Genomic DNA, 19,820 nt, shown 5'->3' on the forward strand with positions numbered 1-19,820 from the left:
CGCGCGGCTGCGATTAAAAATGGCGGCCCGGCCCGAGGAGGAGACCCAGGTACCGGGGGGGCGGGGCCGGGGGGAGCCAGGGGCGCGGGAAGGAGACCCCCCCCCGGGACTCTGTCCCCACAGCGCGGCTCGAGCGGCAGCGAGACCCCGGGGAGGGGGAGGCGGCGGAGCGCGGACACCGGGTCCCCCCCCCCCCGCATCCCCACCGCTCTTCCCCCTCCCCCCCCCCGGTCCCCCGCATCCCCCTCCCCCCCCCTCTCCCGCATCCCCCTCCCCCCCCCCCGCAAGCCCCTCCCCGGCTTCCCCACCCCCCCCCCAACCCGTCTTCTCCCCTCCGCACGAAGCCTTCCTCCCCCCCCCCCGTGTCTGTATTGACCCTGCGGTGTCATTGCTCCCTGTGTCAGGGTATTTATTTATTGATTAATGAGTTTATTTATTAATGTGTTTATTTATTTGTGTCTCTCTCTGTGTGTGTCTGTGTGTATCTCTCTGTGTGTGTGTCTCTCTGTCTCTGTGTGTGTCTCTCTCTGTCTCTGTGTGTGTCTCTCTGTGTCCCTGTGTGTGTCTGTGTGTGTCTCTCTGTCTCTGTGTGTGTCTCTCTGTGTCCCTGTGTGTGTCTGTGTGTGTCTCTCTGTCTCTGTGTGTGTCTCTCTGTGTCCCTGTGTGTGTCTCTGTGTGTGTCTCTCTGTCTCTGTGTGTGTCTCTCTGTGTCCCTGTGTGTAGAGGTTGTCCCTCAGCGGGAAGGTGGCACTGGTGACCGGTGCCAGTTCGGGAATTGGAGCAGGCACGGCCATCCTCTTTGCGAAGCTGGGTGCCAAGCTGGCGCTGAACGGCAGGAATGAGGAGAACCTCACCAAGGTGGGCAAGGCCTGTGAGGAGGCTGGGCAGTGCCAGGTGAGTGCCAACTCTGACTGAGTGCTGAGATTCCCTGTGAGACCGGGCTGTGGAGGGAGGGAGGACTGGGGTGAGGCTAGCTAGGGGGGTTGGTGCTAACTTCCTGCTGGTCTTCATCAGAACCCTAAAATATTTTACCTTCCCTCTGATCCCTGTCACAATGGTCCCCTCTCCCCATCCCTTTCCCCCAGCTCAGTCCCTAACTGCTATAAATCCCAGGCATTAGGGTGGTATTGGTTGCTGGGGGGAGAACGTTCTTCCATTTCCAGATGTGATGGTGTTTTAGATATGCACTGAATGTTTCACTTTGTTCTTCATCAGCCACTACTGCTCCTTGGTGACCTGACTAATGAGGCAACTGTGAAGAAGGTAGTTGAGGACACAGTGAACCATTATGGGCAATTAGATGTGCTGGTGAACAACGCAGGGATACTGCACATGGGAACTATTGAAACCACAACTATGGAACATTATGATCAACTTATGAACATTAACGTCAGGTACAACCTCCCTCCCCTACCCCTACACTCCTGGCACTGATTTCCCTGTAGGACTTGTGATTAACAGCTCCCCTCTTGCTTTCCACAGTCTCCATATAGACATGTCTAACCCCATGCTGTACCTGTCCTGGGAGTGTTTGATGTGGTAAACACAGTAAGAAGTCTCCCAACACCAGATAAAAGTCCAGCGGATTTATTTAGTAGCAAACGCCAATAGCTTTTGGAGCGCTGCTCCTTTGGGTGAGTGGGGAGTTCCCCCAGTCCAAGGGTTTACCCCAGTCCAACGCTGGCATCTTCCCCACAGAGTGGGGACAGTGAATGAAACAAATTCAATATTAAAATTTTAAACTTCTCTGAAATATGCTATTAATTCTCCCACTGTCCATCTAATGAATATACACAGCTCTGATAATTCTATCTCTTAATTTACCCCCAAATAACATATCTAATGAAAAATAATAGCTAACTTGGTGTCACTGTGACTTAACCTTGAGTGTCATAGAGTCAAAGAAGTTTACAGCATGGAAACAGGCCCTTCGGCCCAACTTGTCCATGCTGCCCTTTTTTTTTTAAAACCCCCTAAGCTAATTCCAATTGCCCGCATTTGGCCCATATCCCTCTATACACATCGTATCCATGTAACTATCTAAGTACTTTTTAAAAGATAAAATTGTACCTGCCTCTACTAGTACCAAGTTCCAGACTCTCTCCACCCTCTGTGTGGAAAAAATTGCCCCTCTAGACACTTTTGTATCTCCCCCCTCTCACCTTAAACCTATGCCCTCTAGTTTTAGACTCCCCTACCTTTGGGAAAATATATTGACTATCTACCTTGTCTGTGCCCGTCATTATTTTGTAGACCTCTATAAGTTCACCTCTCAGCCTCCTATGCTCCGGAGGAAAAGAGTCCCAGTCTATTCAGCCTCTCCTTACAACTCAATCCATCAAGTCTCGGTAGCATCCTAGTAAATCTTTTCTGCACTCTTTCTAGTTTAATAATATCCTTTCTATAATAGGGTGCCCAGAATTGCACCCAATACTCCAAACGTTGCCTTACTAATGTCTTGTACAATTTCAATAGGACGTCCCAACTCCTGTATTCAATGTTCTGACCAATGAAACCAAGCATGCCGAATGCCGCCTTCACTACTCTGTCCACCTGTGACTCCACTTTCAAGGAGCTATGAATATGTACCCCTAGATCTTTGTTCTGTAACTCTCCCCAATGCCTTATCATTAACTGAATAAGTCCTGCCCTGGTTCACTCTACCAAAATGCATTATCTTGCATTTGTCTAAATTCCATCTGCCATTTGTCAGCCCACTGGCCCAATTGATCAAGATCTCGCTGCAATTGGAGATAACCTTCCTCACTGTTCACCATGCCACCAATCTTGGTGTCATCTGCAAACTTACTAACCATGCCCCCTATATTCTCATCCAAATCATTAATATAAATGACAAATAACAATTGGGCCAGCACTGATTCCTGAGGCACACCGCTGGTCACAGGCCTCCAGTTTGAAAAACAATTCTCTGCGACCACCCTCTGGCTTCTGTCAAGAAGCCAATTTTGTATCCATTTAGATACCTCACCCTGGATCCCATGAGATTTAACTTTATGCAACAACCTATCATGCGATCCTTGTCAAAGGCCTTGCTAAAGTCCATGTAGACAACATCAACTGCCCTCATCTACCTTCTTGGTTACCCCTTCAAAAAACTCAGTCAAATTTGTGAGACATGATTTTCCACTCACAAAGCCATGCTGACTGTCCCTAATCAGTCCTTGTGTCTCTAAATGCCTGTAGATCATGTCTCTCAAAATACCTTCCAACAATTTATCCACCACAGATGTGAGGCTCACTGGCCTGTAGTTCCCAGGCTTTTCCCTGCAGCCGTTTTTGAACAAAGGCACAACATTTGCCACTCTCCAATCTTCAGGCACCTCACCTGTGACTATTGATGATTCAAATATCTCGACTAGGGGCCCGCAATTTCCTCCCTAGCCTCCTGTGATATACCTCATCAGGTCACAGGGATTTATCTACCTTGATGCGCTTTAAGACTTCCGGCACCACCTCCTCTGTAATATGTACACTCAAAACATCAGTATTTAATTCTCCAAGTTCTCTAACATACATGCTTTTCTCAGCAGTAAATATTGATGAGAAATATTCATTTAGGATCTCACCCATCTCTTGTGGATCTGCACATGGATGACCCTGTTGATCCTTAAGAGGCTCTACTCTCTCCCTTGTTACGCTTTTGTCCTTTATGTATTTGTAGAAGCTCCTTGAATTCTCCTGAGCCTCATCTGCCAAAACAATTTTGTGTCCCCTTTTTACCCTCCTGATTTCTCTCTTAACTCTACTGCTACACCCCCCTACATCCTTCGAGGGATTCACTTGGTCCCAGCTGCCTATGCATGTCATATGCCTCTTTCTTGTTGACCAGGACCTCAATATCCTGAGTCATCCAGGGTTCCTGACTTCTGCCAACCTTGCCCTTCACTCTAAGAGGAATGAACCCTGGTTAACACACTTTTGAAAGCCTACCAGATGTTCCTTTGCCTTCCCACGGATGGGTTTTAACTTCAGATCACTGTCATAGCATAAATTTAACCCAAAATCCCTTCCTTGTTACGAGCTGGGGAAGAGGGAAAGTGGAAAGCACTTGTGGATAGTCATTTCTTGTTGATCTTGTGTGTTTGTACCCTCCTGCTTAACAGGTCTGTCTACTATCTCACACACCTGGCTGTGCCCCACCTTATCCAGACCAAGGGCTCCATTGTCAATGTGTCCAGTGTCTCTGGGCAAAGATCGGTAAGTGTGCAGAAGCTGAACTTCTCCTGTGTGCAATTTCCCACCCAGTTGCTGTAGGGATGGGGTCAGGTAACGTGGCAAACCATTCAAATGTCAATTGACTTACGTGGGAATGGAAAATCCCAGCAGTGGGAAAGGTCGGAAAATGCTGCCACACGACCAGAATCTGACCTAGTTTTAGTGGGTGCGTGCCCAGCCTGAACACGGGTGTGTTCTGATGTCATTGCGCATTCGCAGGTATTTATGGGAGTCAGCACCATGCCTGCTGACAGTTAATCAGCCACTATCAGCAATTTATAAGATAGTTGACTGGAATTGTACGTTGTGTGATTTTTCTCAGTTACTACTGGGCAAGTGGCTGTTCTGTTGTTTCCCTTTCCTTATCCGAGAGCGAGGTACAAAGGGGTTGGAGCGTTGGTTGTGAGTTGTTCAGAGTTCTGGTGAGATTTTGCTGTTGCTTTATTGCTGAGATTTCAGGCCTTGTCCTCTGTTTTATTGCAGGATTTTCTTTGTTAGTCTTGTTTTGATGACTCTTCTGTTTCATCAATTTTGTTGGAGTATTTCTGCCCATTGCAGCCTCGGGGTATGGCGCAGTGCCGTCTGTATCTCAGCAGGTGGGGATTGTGTACTCTGCTGGGGACGTTGCCTCGAAGTGGGAGAGTGGGGACGCCAAGTGCCTGCAGACAGTGTAGTGAGAATTGTGGGAGGAGAGGTGCAGGCACAGAGGGAGAGCAAGGCAGACAGCGCCATACAGCAGTGTACAGGCGGTGAGACCACAACCTCAGTATCAGAGGAGGCTCTGCCTCTTTAGGGAGACCAAGACATCATTGTCACATGATTGGGGCCAGAGATTGTCTCCAACCATGTGGGTGGACACTCAATTTTTATGCATCCAGGTCATTCAAGGTGTCAGTGGAAGATCAGTGTGGAGTGTCCCATTCAGCTGTCCATAGCTGTGCCAAGCTAGTAACTGATGAGCTGATTCCACACATTCACTCATTGCCGGATAATCCAAGCCAACCAGGAGGAGTGACTTCACAACCACTGCTGGCTTCCCTCAAATCCAGGGTGCCATAGACTGCACCCAAACGCCATCAAGGTTGGGTGAGCCAGATGCCTTTGTGAATAGGAAGGGATACTATTGCATGAGTGTGCAGTTAGTATGTGAGCCCAGAACCCAGATTCAGCAAGCCTGTGTGAGGTACCCAGGCAACTGTCACGATGCAGCCATTCTGCCACACTCCCAGGTGCCAAAACTGTTCATGGCTGCAGCTTGGTGGGATGATTGGTTGCTGGGTGACAAAGGGTATCCATTGAAAAGATGGCTCAAGGTGCCACTATGGCACCCTGGACAGAGGGTGAAGAGAAGTACAATTGGGGTCAGGCCCCCACAAGGCCGATGGTTAAGAGGAGTAGGGCTACTGAAAATGAGGTTCTGCTGTGTGGACCATGCTGGAGAGCCCTACAATACCCTCCAGAGTGGGTGTTGCTTCTTGCTGTTGTCTGCTGTGCTCTACAACCTGGCACTGGCAGAGGGGGAACCCCCTCGTGAATGAGGATTCCAAGGCAGCTCAGAGAATCTGAATCTGTTCTGGAGCCCAGCAGGTAGAAGATGAGGAGCCAGGAGTGAGTCTTCAGGGAGGAGTTGATTCTCCGTGCTGCTCCTTCAGCTCAGGAGCCAAGGCTTGGCTTCCACGTCTTTGCAAGGACACTGCCTCCTTCGCATGTGTCTGACCATACAATGTCATGTCCCCAATGTCACCCTCACCCCCTCTGCCACAAAGTTTACTTCCCCTGCTATCTAAAATAAGGCACTGGCAAGGCTTCTACCAATAGGAAACATAAAGGATGCTCTGGACATTCAAACAAAAATCTTGTTGCAAACAAGGACTAAAACCATGAACGTGTTGCCACACTTGCACTAAAATAAATTACACTGTTGCAATGAACAAATGTCACCTGTGAAAACCCCATCTCATGGCTATAGTGCGTTGAACTTATGTCTTGGTGCCCCCTACCCTCGTTGGCAGGGTCACTGGGGTCAGCTTCTGACTGTCGTCCTGTTGGTCAATAACTTTGGCAGTGCTGCTCTGGCCAGCAGGGCCTGGGCCTGAGCAGGTTGCGCTTGGGAGGGAGTAACCAGTGACGTGGTGGGCACTCCTCAGTTGTCGTGGCCTATATGATGCCATGATCATGGGCAGAGGAGCTAATGCCCTTGTATGAAGCTCTGTGAGAGCAGCTCATTTGCCAGCATGAGATATGTCTGGATCTCACTGCTCAGCATTGCTGGACGGACACCGAGCAGAGAGACCTCCTGAGTTCATTGTCTGTGAAATGAAGAGATAGGAGAGGTGATGAATGAATATTTTCTTCAGTGTTCACTAAGGAGAGGGGCCATGTTTTTGAGGATGAATGTGTGATACAGGCTGATAGGATGGAGGAGGTAGATGTTCTGAGGGAAGATGTATTAGTAATTTTGAAAAACCTAAGGGTTGATAAGTTCCCTGGGCCAGATGGGATACATCCTAGGATACTTTAGGAGGCAAGGGATGAGATTGCGGAGCCTTTAGCTTTGATTTTTGGGTCCTCACTGTCCATGGGGATAGTCATGATGTGGGTATGCCGGCGTTGGACTGGCGTAAACACAGTAAAAAGTCTGACAACACCAGGTTTTAGTCCAACCGAGTTATTTGATAATAGACTCACAAGCTTTTGGGGTTAGTCCCTGACGAAGGGACTAACCCCGAAAGCTTGTGAGTCTATTATCAAATAAATCGGTTGGACTAAAACCTGGTGTTGTCAGACTTTTTACCATGGGGATAGTACCAGAGGACTGGAGAGTGGCAAATGTTGTTCATTTTTTCATGAAATAGGAATGACCCTGATAATTGTGGGCCAGTTAGTCTTTCTTTGGTGGTCAGTAAGTTAATGGAAAGGGTCCTGAGAGATAGGATTTATGACCATTTGGAAAGATGCAGTTTAATCTGGAATAGTCAGCACGGTTTCATGAAGGATAAGTCCTGCCTCTCAAATTTGATTGAATTCTTTGAGGAGGTAACTAAGTGTGTAGATGAAGGTAGAGCAGTTGATGTCATATACATGGATTTTAGTAAGACGTTTGATAAGGTTCCCCGTGGTAGGCTCATGAAGAAGATAAAGAGGTGTGGGATAGAAGGAAATTTGGCCGATTGGATAAGTAACTGGCTGTATCATAGAAGACAGAGCATGATGGTGGAAGGAAAATTTTCAGACTGGAGGCCACAGTACCACAGGGATCAGTGCTGGGTCCTCTGTTATTTGTGATTTTTATCAATGATTTGGAAGAAGGGGCTGAAGGGTGGGTTAGTAAATTTGCTGACGACGCCAAGATTGGTGGAGTAGCGGATGAGGTGTGGAGGGCTCTTGCAGGCTGCAAAGAGACATTGATAGGATGCAGAGCTGGGCCGAAAAGTGGCAGATGGAGTTTAACCCTGATAAGTGTGAGGTGATTCATTTTGATAGGACAAACTTGAATGCGGATTACAGGATCAACGGCAGGGTTCTGAGGAATGTGGAGGAACAGAGAGATCTTGGAGTTCATGTCAACAGAATGAAGGTTGCCACTCAAGTGGATAGAGCCGTGAAGAAGGCTTATAGTATGTTAGCGTTTATTAACAGGGGGTTTGAGTTTAAGAGCCGTGGGGTTATGCTGCAACTATACCGGACGTTGGTGAGACCACGTTTGGAATGTTGTGTTCAGTTCTGGTCAGCTCACTGTAAGAAGGATGTGGAAGCATTGGAGAGAGTGCAGGGGAGATTTACCAGGATCTTATGAGGCCTTATGAGGAAAGGTTGAGGGAGCTGGGGCTTTTCTCTTTAGAGTGGAGGAGGATGAGAGGCGACTTAATAGAGGTTTATAAGATGATGAGGGGAATAGATAGTCTCTGCACGTCCACTCTGTTTCCTCGGGTGGATGTAGCTGTTACTAGGGGGGCATAACTATAAGGTTCATGGTGGGAGATATAGGAGGGATGTCCGAGGTAGGTTCAAATTTGGATCTTGGAGGGTCATGCACCCAAAAAGTGCTGAAGAGGTAGGTTTAACTCTCCAAAATATTTGTTATTTAAAAATGATCCAAATTTGCATAATAAAAACTCTTTTGTCACAGTTACCATTTAGATTTAAACTTCCAGTCACAGCTCAAAATCTATCACCTGCTGGCATACGCATACTATGTTCTTTTATGACCCAATTAACACATTGTAACCAAAGTACAAACTAAAAGTAATTCAAAAGTTTTCCTATCAGTTTAACAAATTATTCTGTCCATCATTCTGTCCACTTTACCAATTTATTTATAAATAACATAATTTGCCAAATGGTTTATTTGTTCCCCTTTAAACATTCTGCAGAGACTATTTCCTTAGGTGGATGTAGCTGTTACTAGGGGGTATAACCGTAAGGTTCATGGTGGGAGATAGAGGGGGGATGTCTGAGCTAGATTCTTCACTCAGAGAGTGCTTGGAGTGTGGAATACACTGCCTGCTGTGATAGTGAGTCTTTACACGACACTTTAGGAACTTCCAAGCGGTTATTGGATAGACACATAGAGCACACCAGAATTATAGGGAGTGGGATAGCTTGATCTTGGGTTTGGACATAGATCGGCACAACATTAGGGCCGAAGGACCTGTACTGTTCTGTGTTTCTATTTTAACTCCTGTAACCCCAAATAAATACATCCTAGGAAAAATCCTGTCATCTGTAAAGTCATTGACACTCTCCAGAGCCCTTAATTTTTCTGAAAAGTTAACTCCCAACTTATTAGCATTTATATACATTGAACCGAACAAACTTTACACGTGAACATGAGGATTACCACAGATAACATTTACTCAGTATAGGAAAGTCACAAAACAAACAGATGTCACTTTGTAAAATTATCTCACATTCAAATGGTTACATCATAAACTGAGAATATGTTTCAGTCTATCCCTCTTTGAAACACAAAACCCATACACACTTTATTTCCATCACCCTTTATTTGTCAAAATTCAGGCAACTTCCCATTTATAAGTTGGTTATTTTGTGCACTCAATTTATTCTATCAATTTAAATGTCAGAAAGTGTAACACTTAAGCATAACCAATCACTTTAATTTGAAAGTTGACAATAAGAAAATCTGAATGAACCAAACTTTTCAAGTCTCAATTATCACTAGGTTGTGATAAACAATCTTGCCACTAGACTTGTCATTCACAAGCCAAATGAATTAATTTAGTCTCAAGTGACTTCTTCAAGACAAAGGGTTCCTTCCAAGGTTTAAATCCTTTTGTAACAAAATTTGAACCCAGGATTGTTCAAAATTCAAATTGGTTATTTCAAGCTTCAGTTTACGTACTTAGAATTTGAAATTTCAATTTACATTCCAATTTTTATTTAAACTCTATCAAACCCACTGTTGTAAAATCACAATTAGGGAAAGAACATTAAAACATTAAAGCCAACAATGGCAAAAATAAATACATCCCACTAAGAACTCCCATTTTAAGGATTTTTTTGGTGAACTGGTGACAGCCTGTCTTTAAGTGCCTGTAAAAAGGGCAGGCTCGGGCACTCCCGAACATTCTTGATGTACTCTAAAGAGTCGCTCCCCAAATTCGGAAGCTTCTTCACCTCTTTGTTGTTTAGTATTGGTAATTCTGGACCAGTTGGTTGGTGCATTGCCCAAGACTCATTGGACTTCCACCTTAAACCAATTAAATGGTTCCACTATTGCATCAATCTTGGCAGTTTTCTCTATTGCATATGTCCACCTTCTGCCTCGGTAATCCAACTGAGCTCAGTAGGCGGCGTTAGCCTGGCTTGCTCCATCACCCATTAGCCTCCACTTGTCCTGTGGGCAAGCGGCCTGTACCAACTGGTGTATATCCCACAAGTGTAACTGGTGTCCCACCCAGTGGTGGCCAGTTCTGCCCAAAATTTGCTATTGTTACTCCTGGGTTGGAACCTTCCCAGGGAAGCCAAAACTTGTCTTTCTCCTGGGGTAAAGGGTTTGTATCGGGCAGTGGGATTCTGTAATGTCCCGCCCCGAGTTATGGGAGCAAGATCGTAGGCATCTTCCTCATCGGGGTTTAAGTCTCCTACGGGTGCCGTGGGTTTTATGGCTGACCCAAAAAGAGGCAAGGATCCCCAGCTGTGGTCCTGTAAAATTTGGTTTCTCTTTTCTAGCTCTGTATTGCGTGATTCCAATATTGCTTTGTCGTCAGCCCATTTCTCACCTGAGACTTTAATTAATCTGGTCAATTGGTGAACTAAGAGAAGTCCAATTTCTTAGTTCTGTCTTCCTTTTCCAACCATTTTGTTGTAGGTTAAATGGATGAGAGATTCCACCCCCCTTTTTTCATCTGTTTAATCTGTCCCTCTCAATCATATATTCCTCTATCAGGGATCCCGGGGAACCCCCACTGTCCTTGTGATCTCCTTTAACACAGACAAGTTTATACTCACCACCTGGAATCTTCTAATCTCCCTCCTTGCTCTCCCACTCCTAGGCTACTCTTATCAGAGTCTGGTAATACCTGTCAGGGGTGATCAGTGTCCTCTGTATCACCGCTTAAGTAAGCTTACAGTATTAAGCTTACACAATTAAACTTAAGCTGGCTTTTCCTTAAACTCCGGTGTTCACTTCAGACAGACTCTTTCTCACTCACATCTGAACATCACATTCCAGGCATCTTTCTCTGGTCTTTTACACCCACTTCAAATTTCTGACCATCGCGTGGGGGATTTCCCCTCTTAACAACCAGTCTAAGGCTGGTTGTTTTAAAGACAATGCCTCCTTGTCTGTATATGTTCAGTTCAGAGCTCTTTCACACACTCTCAGACTCTCTTCACAGATGATTCCCCCACTGTAGTTTCACTCACTCTATTAAGTTCGGTGATCTATTCCAGTACCCAGATTGTGGCCATTCAACCTAAGCCTGCAAACAGATCCCGGGTTTCGGCACCAAATTGTTGTAAAATTGAGGTAAAATAATACCTCCCGAGATTGTTAGTGAGTCAAAATACAGTGGTTTTTATTTCAAAGCCCTGGCTTTTATTCCAGAGCTTTGGGAGAAACTGGTTCCAAACAAGGACTGCCAGACTTCTCATGGAACACAAATACATCATGAGTCTTAGTAACAAACATGACACAAACTTCCAATTCCAGTCAAAATCTTTGATCTTCCTTCTTCAATTACAACGCCTGCGACTGCTTCGGCGTCTCTGTCTTTGAAGTTATTTGTGTGATTACGGCTTCTGTTTGCAAAATAACATTCACACCTGACCATCTGTCTTTATGAGAGTTAAAGAATGAAAGCCATGAACGAGTAATTTACATTAACACCAGGAGCAATGTAAGCCTGGGAAGATCAGTCTTGATGAAGAGTTATGTTTGTGATATATTCTAGGTACAAAATTCATTAACCCTTTCCCTACATTACCTGTGTGTGTGTGTGTGTATGTATGTATGTACAGTTTCTGGGTCTGTGGTAATCCCGAGGCTGTTGATGGGGAGGGAGGGGGGCGAATTTGGTGATGGTAATATCATTGAATGTCAAGGACCGATGGTTAGATTATATTCTCTCTTATTAGAGATGGTCATTGCCTGGCACTTGCATGGCATGGATATTATTTGCCATTTGTCAGCCCAAGCCTGTGTATTGTCCAAATCTTGATACATGTCACACGACTGCTTCAGTATCTGAAGAGTTGCAAATGGTGCTGAACATTGTGCAGCCATCAGCAAACATCCCCACTTCTGACCTTATGGTGGAAGGAAGGTCATTGATGAAGTAGCTGAAGTTGGTTGGGCCTAGGACACTACATTGAGGGACGCCTGCAGAGATGTCCTTGAACTGAAATAATTGATCTCCAAGCATCACAACCTTGTTCTTTTGTGTTAGGTATGATTCCAATCAGTGGTGGGCTTTCCCCCAATTCCCACTGACTCTAGTTTTATTCTCCATCAGGGAAGAGCTCAGTGACTCACCTGCCCAGGTACAAGAGGGGAGACAGCTCAGTAACTCACCTGTCCAGGGACAAGGGGGTCGGGGGTGCTCGGTGACTCAACGGTCCAGGTATGGGGTTGGGGGTGGCTCAGTGACTCACCTGTCCAGGTACAGAAGTGGTTGGGGAGGGATTGGAGTGAGAATCAGTGATGGTCCTGTGACTCACTGACCCATATCCAGAATTGACTTTTTTTAATTTTGGCTTTCCATAGTTCCCTGGGATTACTACCTACTGCATGTCGAAGGCAGCCCTGGACCATTTCACACGATGTTTGGCCCTGGGTAAGTGCACATCCTTTTTGACCTCCTCATTTCATGTTAAATTACATAACTGACACCCCATGCCCCCCAACCCCCAGAGTATGAAAAGCTGGGAATGGAATTAAAAAGTAGAACCGACAAGGTGGTTATCTCTTGGAGCCAAGGAGCAGAGGGTGGAATCGTTGTGGGTGGAGATTAGGAACAGCAAAGGGAGGAAGACGCTGGTGGGTGTCGTCTATAGGCCCCCGAATAATGATCTGGAGGTGGGGCGGGCTGTTAACACGCAAATAAGTGCGGCGTGCAGGAATGGGACGGCCGTAGTTACGGGGGATTTCAATCTGCGTATTGATTGGTCGACCCATGTTGGACGCAGGGGGCTCGAGGAAGAGTTCTTGGAATGCTGCCGGGATAGTTTCCTCGAACAGTGTGTGTTGGAGCCGACGAGGGAGCGAGCTATCTTGGATCTGGTGCTATGTAATGAGGCGGGTAGAATTAGGGACCTTGTGGTGAAGGATCCTCTTGGGGAGAGTGATCATTGTATGGTGGAGTTTCTGGTGCAGATGGAGGAGGAGAAAATGGGTTCCCGGACACGCATCCTCTGTTTGAATAGAGGGGAGTACGGTAGGATGAGAGAAGAATTGGCGAATGTGGACTGGGGGAGCGCGTTGGAGGGAGGGTCTGTTGAGGAGCAGTGGAGGATCTTTAAGGAGATCTTTCTTGGTGCTCAGCGGAAATTTATTCCGATGGTCAAAAAGGATAATAGGAAGAGAGGTAATAAGCCGTGGATAACGAAGGAGGTGAAGGAAAGTGTTAAATTAAAAGCGGAGGAATTTAGAGTAGCTAAGAGTAGTGGGCGAGAAGAGGATTGGGAGAGATTTAAATGTCAACAAAGATTGACAAAGAAGTTGATAAAGAAGGGTAGGAGAAACTATGAAGCTGGGCTAGCACTTAATATAAAAAAGGATAGCAAGAGTTTTTATAAATATATAAAAAGGAAGAGGCTGGCTAGGGTGAATGTTGGTCCTTTAGAGGATGAGAAAGGGGACCTAGTGGTAGGGGATGGGGATATGGCTAAGGTATTGAATAACTTTTTTGTTTCTGTCTTCACGGAGGAGGATGTGAATAATTTGCCAGGTGTTAGCGATGGAAAGGTGGTAGGACTGGAGGGTCTTAATGACATTACTGTTACTAGAGAGGTGGTGCTCGACAGACTGGAGGGGCTGATTGTGGACAAGTCCCCAGGACCGAATGGAATGCACCCGAGGGTTCTGAAAGAAATGGCGGAGGTGATAGTGGATGCCTTGGTGGTTATTTTCCAGACGTCGCTGGATTCCGGGGAAGTGCCGGATGATTGGAAAACGGCTAATGTTACGCCGTTGTTTAAGAAGGGTGCCAGGCAAAAGGCGGGGAATTATAGGCTGGTTAGTTTAACGTCTGTGGTAGGTAAAATGTTAGAATCCGTCATTAAGGAGGAAATTGCGAGGCATCTTGAAGGGAATTGCTTGATAGAGCAGACGCAGCACGGTTTCATTAAAGGGAAGTCGTGTCTGACAAATTTACTGGAGTTCTATGAGGATGTGTCTAGGGTGGTGGATAGAGGAGAGCCGGTGGATGTGGTCTTTCTTGATTTTCAGAAGGCATTTGACAAAGTACCTCACAAGAGGTTATTGCAGAAGGTCGAGGGACATGGAGTTGGGGGTAGGGTGTTAGCGTGGATAGAGGATTGGTTGTCAAATAGGAGGCAGAGAGTGGGGGTCAACGGGTGCTATTTGGATTGGCGGATGGTGACTAGTGGAGTGCCCCAGGGGTCGGTGCTGGGGCCTCAGCTTTTTACCATTTATATAGATGATCTGGAGGAGGGAACCGAGTGTAGGGTGTCGAAATTTGCTGATGACACCAAGATTGGGGGAACGGCAAATTGTGCGGAGGGTGTGGAGAGTCTGCAGAAGGATCTAGATAGGCTGGGCGAATGGGCCAGGAAATGGCAAATGGAATTTAATGTTGGCAAGTGTGAGGTGGTCCACTTTGGTAGGAAGAATGGTAGGAAGGACTATTACTTACGGGGCGAAAAACTGCAGCAGGCGACGGTGCAGAGGGACCTCGGGGTCCTTGTGCATGAGTCGCAAAAACCCAGCTTGCAGGTGCAGCAGGTGGTCAGGAAGGCAAATGGGATGCTGGCCTTCATAGCGAGGGGGATTGAATATAAAAGTAGGGAGGTCTTGCTGCAGCTGTATAGGGCATTGGTGAGGCCGCAGCTGGAGTACTGTGTGCAGTTTTGGGCGCCGCACCTGCGCAAAGATATTTTGGCCTTGGAGGGAGTGCAGAGGAGGTTTACTAGGCTGATACCGGAGTTGAGGGGGTTGAGCTATGAGGAGAGGCTGAATAAACTGGGCTTGTACTCGTTAGAAGAATGAGGGGAGATCTCATTGAGACGTATAAGATGATGAATGGGATGGATAGGATAGAGGTGGAGAGACTCTTCCCGCTCAAAAAAGACAGTAGGACTAGGGGGCACAGCCTCAAGATAAAGGGGGGGGCGGTTTAGAACGGAGTTGAGGAGGAACTTCTTCACTCAAAGGGTGGTGAATCTCTGGAATTCTCTGCCCGTTGAAGTGGTGGAGGCTGCCTCGCTAAATATTTTTAAGAAGCGGGTTGATGGGTTTTTGATAAGAGAGGGGATTAAGGGTTATGGGGAGAGGGCGGGAATGTGGAACTGAGCAGCGACAGATCAGCCATGATCTTATTGAATGGCGGGGCAGGCTGGAAGGGCTAGATGGCCTACTCCTGCTCCTATTTCTTATGTTCTTAAATTTCACAACAGTTACAGATTATTTGTGCTTGTGTAATTCTGGTCTCTTGAGCAACTTCCATTCTGGTCAGATTTCGGTGCTGGTGTGAACAGCTGCCTAGGCCTGAAGCTCCACAAATCCCTCCTCAATATCTCCCTATGTAGATTGGTATCAGATTTTGCTTTAGATTGTTCTGTGAAATGTGTTTTTATTAATCAATTAAAACTGCAATATAAATACATGTTAAATTTAAAACACAGTCTAATGCATTGCAAAATCAGCGCTTCCATCAAACACTCCCAGGACAGGTACAGCACGGGGTTACATACAGAGTAAAGCTCCCTCTACAATGTCCCCATCAAACACTCCCAGAAACTCCTTCTACGCTGTCCCCATCAAACATTCCCAGGACTGGGACAGCACGGGGTTAGATACAGAGTAAAGCTCCCTCTACACTGTCCCCCATCAAACCCTCCCAGAACAGGTACAGCACGGGGTTAGATACAGAGTAAAGCTCCCTCTACACTGTCCCCCATCAAACACTCCCAGGACAGGTACAGCACGGGGTTAGATACAGAGTAAAGCTCCCTCTACACTGTCCCCCATCAAACACTCCCAGGACAGGTACAGCATGGGGTTAGATACTGAGTAAAACTCCTTCTACACTGTCCCCGTCTAACACTGTTTAGAATGAAGCTCTGTTGTATACTATCTTTCATCAATCTGATGTCACACTCCTCCCAACAGTTCTTTGAGCTCTGGTTTCTGTTTAACCCCTTATCTTGAGGCCCTCCTTCCTGAGTACAGTCAGATACTTGAACAGACTGATTTCAGTAAGTTACAATGAGGGAAATTCATCCCTTGGTGGACTTGTTTATTTTTATTTATGTATTATTGTCACATGTAGTTTGCATTTACACTACAATGAAGGTGCTATGAAAACCCCCTAGCCGCCACGCTCTGGCGCCTGTTTGGGTACACTGAGGAAGAATTTAGCATGGCCAATGCACCTAACCAGCACGTCTTTCGGACTGTCGGAGGAAACCCACGCAGACATGGGGAGAATGGAGAATGTTCAAACTCCTCAGTCAGTGACCAAGCTGGGAATTGAACCTGGGTCTGTGGCGCTGTGAGGCAGCAATGCTAACCCACTATGCCACCCAAAAGCTTGATGAGTTGCCCAAATTGTACCATATTCACAAAATTGGATGTTACCAGCTGCTTTAGGATGTGGAATCTATCACCCTTTATTACTTCATTTGGGGGATTTTGTCACACTGGAAAAAGTCCAAAGAACCTTGTCTAATATTCTCCGGAGCCTTGAAGGAGTAATGTATCACATGGACAACATCTTAGTCCATGGTAAATCTGCTAAAGAAAGTTTGCCTGAGGATTAAATTGGCTTTAAACTGATCTTGGCCACTTCCTTGTGAACAGTGCATTTAACCTATGGCATCCACAGTTACTGTAGACCAGTGGCTGCACAACAGTATGTCAACCTCATTATTGAGGCTGATTCATACACACAGATAATTGGAGCACAGAAGCTGCAAGAAATCCATCACACGGAGATTCAGGATGAGGAATGCATTCACATTCATCAATATTGCTGTAAGGTTGGCAACAGCAGCATCCTGGTGATACAGTGAAGAAAGTCGACTTTGAGCAAATGAGCACCAAGAGCAGAGTGTGCTCTCAGTCCTGGGTGTGGTGGCTGGGAACACAAAGAGCCATCTAGGAAATGATCTCTCAGTGCCAGATCTGTTCACAACAACAGGAACCTGACTCAACCCTCAGCCAGATTGTGGGAATGTCTGGGGATGATCCTGTTTATATATTTAATGGAAAATCTTTCCTTATTGATTACCTCTCCATGTAGATTGAGCTCAAATGTCTATAAACCATGACAATCAAATCAGTCATTCATTCAGATCTGAAAGGAAATCTTTGCAACACGTGCTTTCTGGATCCGGTTGTCTCCAATAATGGTCCCATTTTTGCCAATGACTGCAATAACTATGGGTTTGTGAAACTCTTGAGTTCCCCAAGATCTCCTCAATCGAATAGTGAAGCTGAAAGGGACATCCAGATGGCCTCGGACTCTGCCCGGGGAGGACAAGGATTTTTGACTGAACTTGTAAATTACAGGTCTACTTTACTGCAGTGTGGGATGGCAGCGTCAGAACTGTGGATGGGTGGAAACCCCTGAGCACAGCTTCCCATCTACCCAAAAAACTACTTCCAAGATGAGCAGAGTTCAAGAGCAGTCCTATCAAGCCACAAGCTTATAACCAGAGATACGATTACCAAGAACCCACCAAGAGAAGGAGAAATGTTGGGCACAGGGCCAAGAGAAAGAAGGAGTAATAGTCTCGAGAGATAATTGTATTCAGTAAATGCTTCAGAAGCTCCTAGATGTAGAAACCAGAAGAATCTTATTTCTATTCACCAGGAACAACCATCAGTTTACGTTTGCAAGAACCAGACATTGAGTGTTGGAACATCAGCTTCTTTAAGAGTCAATGAAGGAGATCAAAGAGAGACACTACTGAGCTAACAGCAGCAGAGAGGCAGTGGTGTAGTGATGTTGTTGCTGGACTATAATCCAGAGGCACAGGGCAAGATCTGGGGACCCGGGTTCAAATCCCACCATGGCAGATGCTGATAACTGAACTCTCATCTGGGATTAAGTGATGATGGCTATGAAAGCATTGTTAGAACCATAGAAAATTACAGCTCAGAAACAGGCTTTTTGGCCCTTGTCTGTGCTGAACCATTTTTTTAGTCCCACTGACCTGCACTTGAACCATATCCCTCCACACCCCTCTCATCCATGAACCCGTCCAAGTTTTCCTTAAATGTTAAAAGTGACCCCGCATTTATCACTTTATCCGGCAGCTCATTCCACACTCCCACCACTCTGTGTGAAGAAGCCCCCCCTAATATTCCCTTCAAACTTTTTCCCCTCAAACTTTTTCCCCTTCACCCTTCGCCCTTAACCCATACCCTCTGGTTTTTTTTCTCCCCTAGCCTCAGTGGAAAAAGCCTGCTTGCATTCACTCTATCTATAATCATCATTAAAAACCCATCTGGTTCACTAATGTCCTTTTAGGGAAGGAAATATGCCACCCTTACCTGGTCTGGCCTACATGTGACTCTGGTTGACTCTCAAATGCCCTCTGCAATGCAGGGTAATAGGGAAGGACAATAAACGCTGGCCCAGCCACCGACGCTCACATCCTATAAATGAATTTTTATAAAGTTACAGCTGAATGTGATGGTAGATTGAATGAATGGAAGAAGTATTAGAGTTTGTAAGGGTTAAACGTGGGAAATATCACCTGAAAAAATGATGATGCAATCGAACACCTGACTGGGAGAGGAGGAACAACAACCAGTGTCATAGAATCTTGAATCCTTACAGTCTCACAGAGGCCATTCAGCCCATCGAGTCTGCACTGACTCCCTGACAGCCCCACCCTCATCCCAGCCTCTCAACCCCATTCATTTATCCCGCCAATTCCCCCAACCCACATACCTTTGAATACGAAGGGACAATTCATCATAGCCAACGCAGCTAACCTGCATATCTCTGTAGAGTGGGAGGATAACTATACATAGTTCAGTTGTATAAATTAAACCAGTTCTTGTTTGAACTCACCAACAACTCAGTAATAAGTGCTAGTCTAGCCAGTCATGCCTACAATGTTTTTAAATTCCAAAGCTTGGATAAGGGGAGGCTCAGTATAACATTCTGCTTCTCTCTCTCTCTAGATCTGGCCCCCAAGAACGTTCGAGTGAATGCTGTGAGGTGAGTCATGGTGCTGACAGTTTGCTTCTCATTTTCATTCTGATCTGGATGAACATATCCTCAATATTGAGTCAATGTTTTTCACTTGCATTGATGTTTGAGCTTGCTCTTTCTCCTCGGGTCCCCTGAAGGTGTGGCCATTCCAGGATGCAGGCTTCCCGAATGCCCAGGCACTGCACTATCTTGCCCATCTGTCCCTTCTCGTGTATAGTTCTCAATAGTGAGCACTGAGACCATTGACTGCAGACCTGAGCCTGCTCCTCTTCCTCTGACCACCGCGCGCACACTCAGAACTGGAAGCACCAGCTAATCTGTTCACTCTCCCCAGGGTATTGGAACTGGTTTACCATTACTTCTGCCCAGGCCCAATGACTTGACACAGTGAGAGTTCAGCAAGACATCTCCTGGTTGAACTTCAGTACGTGCTGTCTCCTGTGGAATTATCTCAAACTCCTCTTTTTCTTTCTAGTCCAGGAGTAATTGTGACAGACATCCACAAGCGAGCTGGCCTGAGTGAGGAGGATTATGCTAAGGTGAGTTATTAACAGGTGTCACAAGAGTGTCAGAGCTCCGATGGTCACTCAGCAGTTGCTCATTGTCATGCGTGGCTGTAGTTGTATCTCTCTGTAAACGATTGCTGCCCTGGGAAGACAGTCGAATGTCACTGATTAAGTTGAGGGGGGGGATGGGGGCAGCTGGGTGTCACAT

At 46.2% G+C, this 19,820-nt stretch overlaps 1 protein-coding gene and 1 long non-coding RNA gene across 2 annotated transcripts in view; one reads left to right on the forward strand and one right to left on the reverse strand.

Moving 5' to 3' along the window:
- LOC145358376 (3-oxoacyl-[acyl-carrier-protein] reductase FabG) overlaps positions 1-19,820 on the forward strand; it is a 22,132-nt gene continuing 2,312 nt past the window's right edge. Inside the window, exons 1-7 of the mRNA XM_080212378.1 lie at positions 1-49; positions 724-894; positions 1,216-1,394; positions 4,125-4,218; positions 12,464-12,533; positions 19,076-19,112; positions 19,582-19,645. Coding sequence (XP_080068504.1) covers positions 20-49; positions 724-894; positions 1,216-1,394; positions 4,125-4,218; positions 12,464-12,533; positions 19,076-19,112; positions 19,582-19,645 — 645 coding nt within the window. The 5' untranslated portion in view covers positions 1-19. The remainder of the gene's footprint in view (positions 50-723; positions 895-1,215; positions 1,395-4,124; positions 4,219-12,463; positions 12,534-19,075; positions 19,113-19,581; positions 19,646-19,820) is intronic.
- LOC145358377 (uncharacterized) overlaps positions 10,164-19,820 on the reverse strand; it is a 22,892-nt gene continuing 13,235 nt past the window's right edge. Inside the window, exons 2-3 of the long non-coding RNA XR_013889467.1 lie at positions 18,437-18,541; positions 10,164-11,499 (exon numbers count right to left, since the gene is read on the reverse strand). This is a non-coding gene — a long non-coding RNA (uncharacterized LOC145358377). The remainder of the gene's footprint in view (positions 11,500-18,436; positions 18,542-19,820) is intronic.

The sequence above is a fragment of the Carcharhinus amblyrhynchos genome, chromosome 25 (genome assembly GCF_965287045.1).
Source record: "Carcharhinus amblyrhynchos chromosome 25, sCarAmb.v2.hapA, whole genome shotgun sequence".
Classification (NCBI taxonomy): Eukaryota; Metazoa; Chordata; class Chondrichthyes; order Carcharhiniformes; family Carcharhinidae; genus Carcharhinus; species Carcharhinus amblyrhynchos.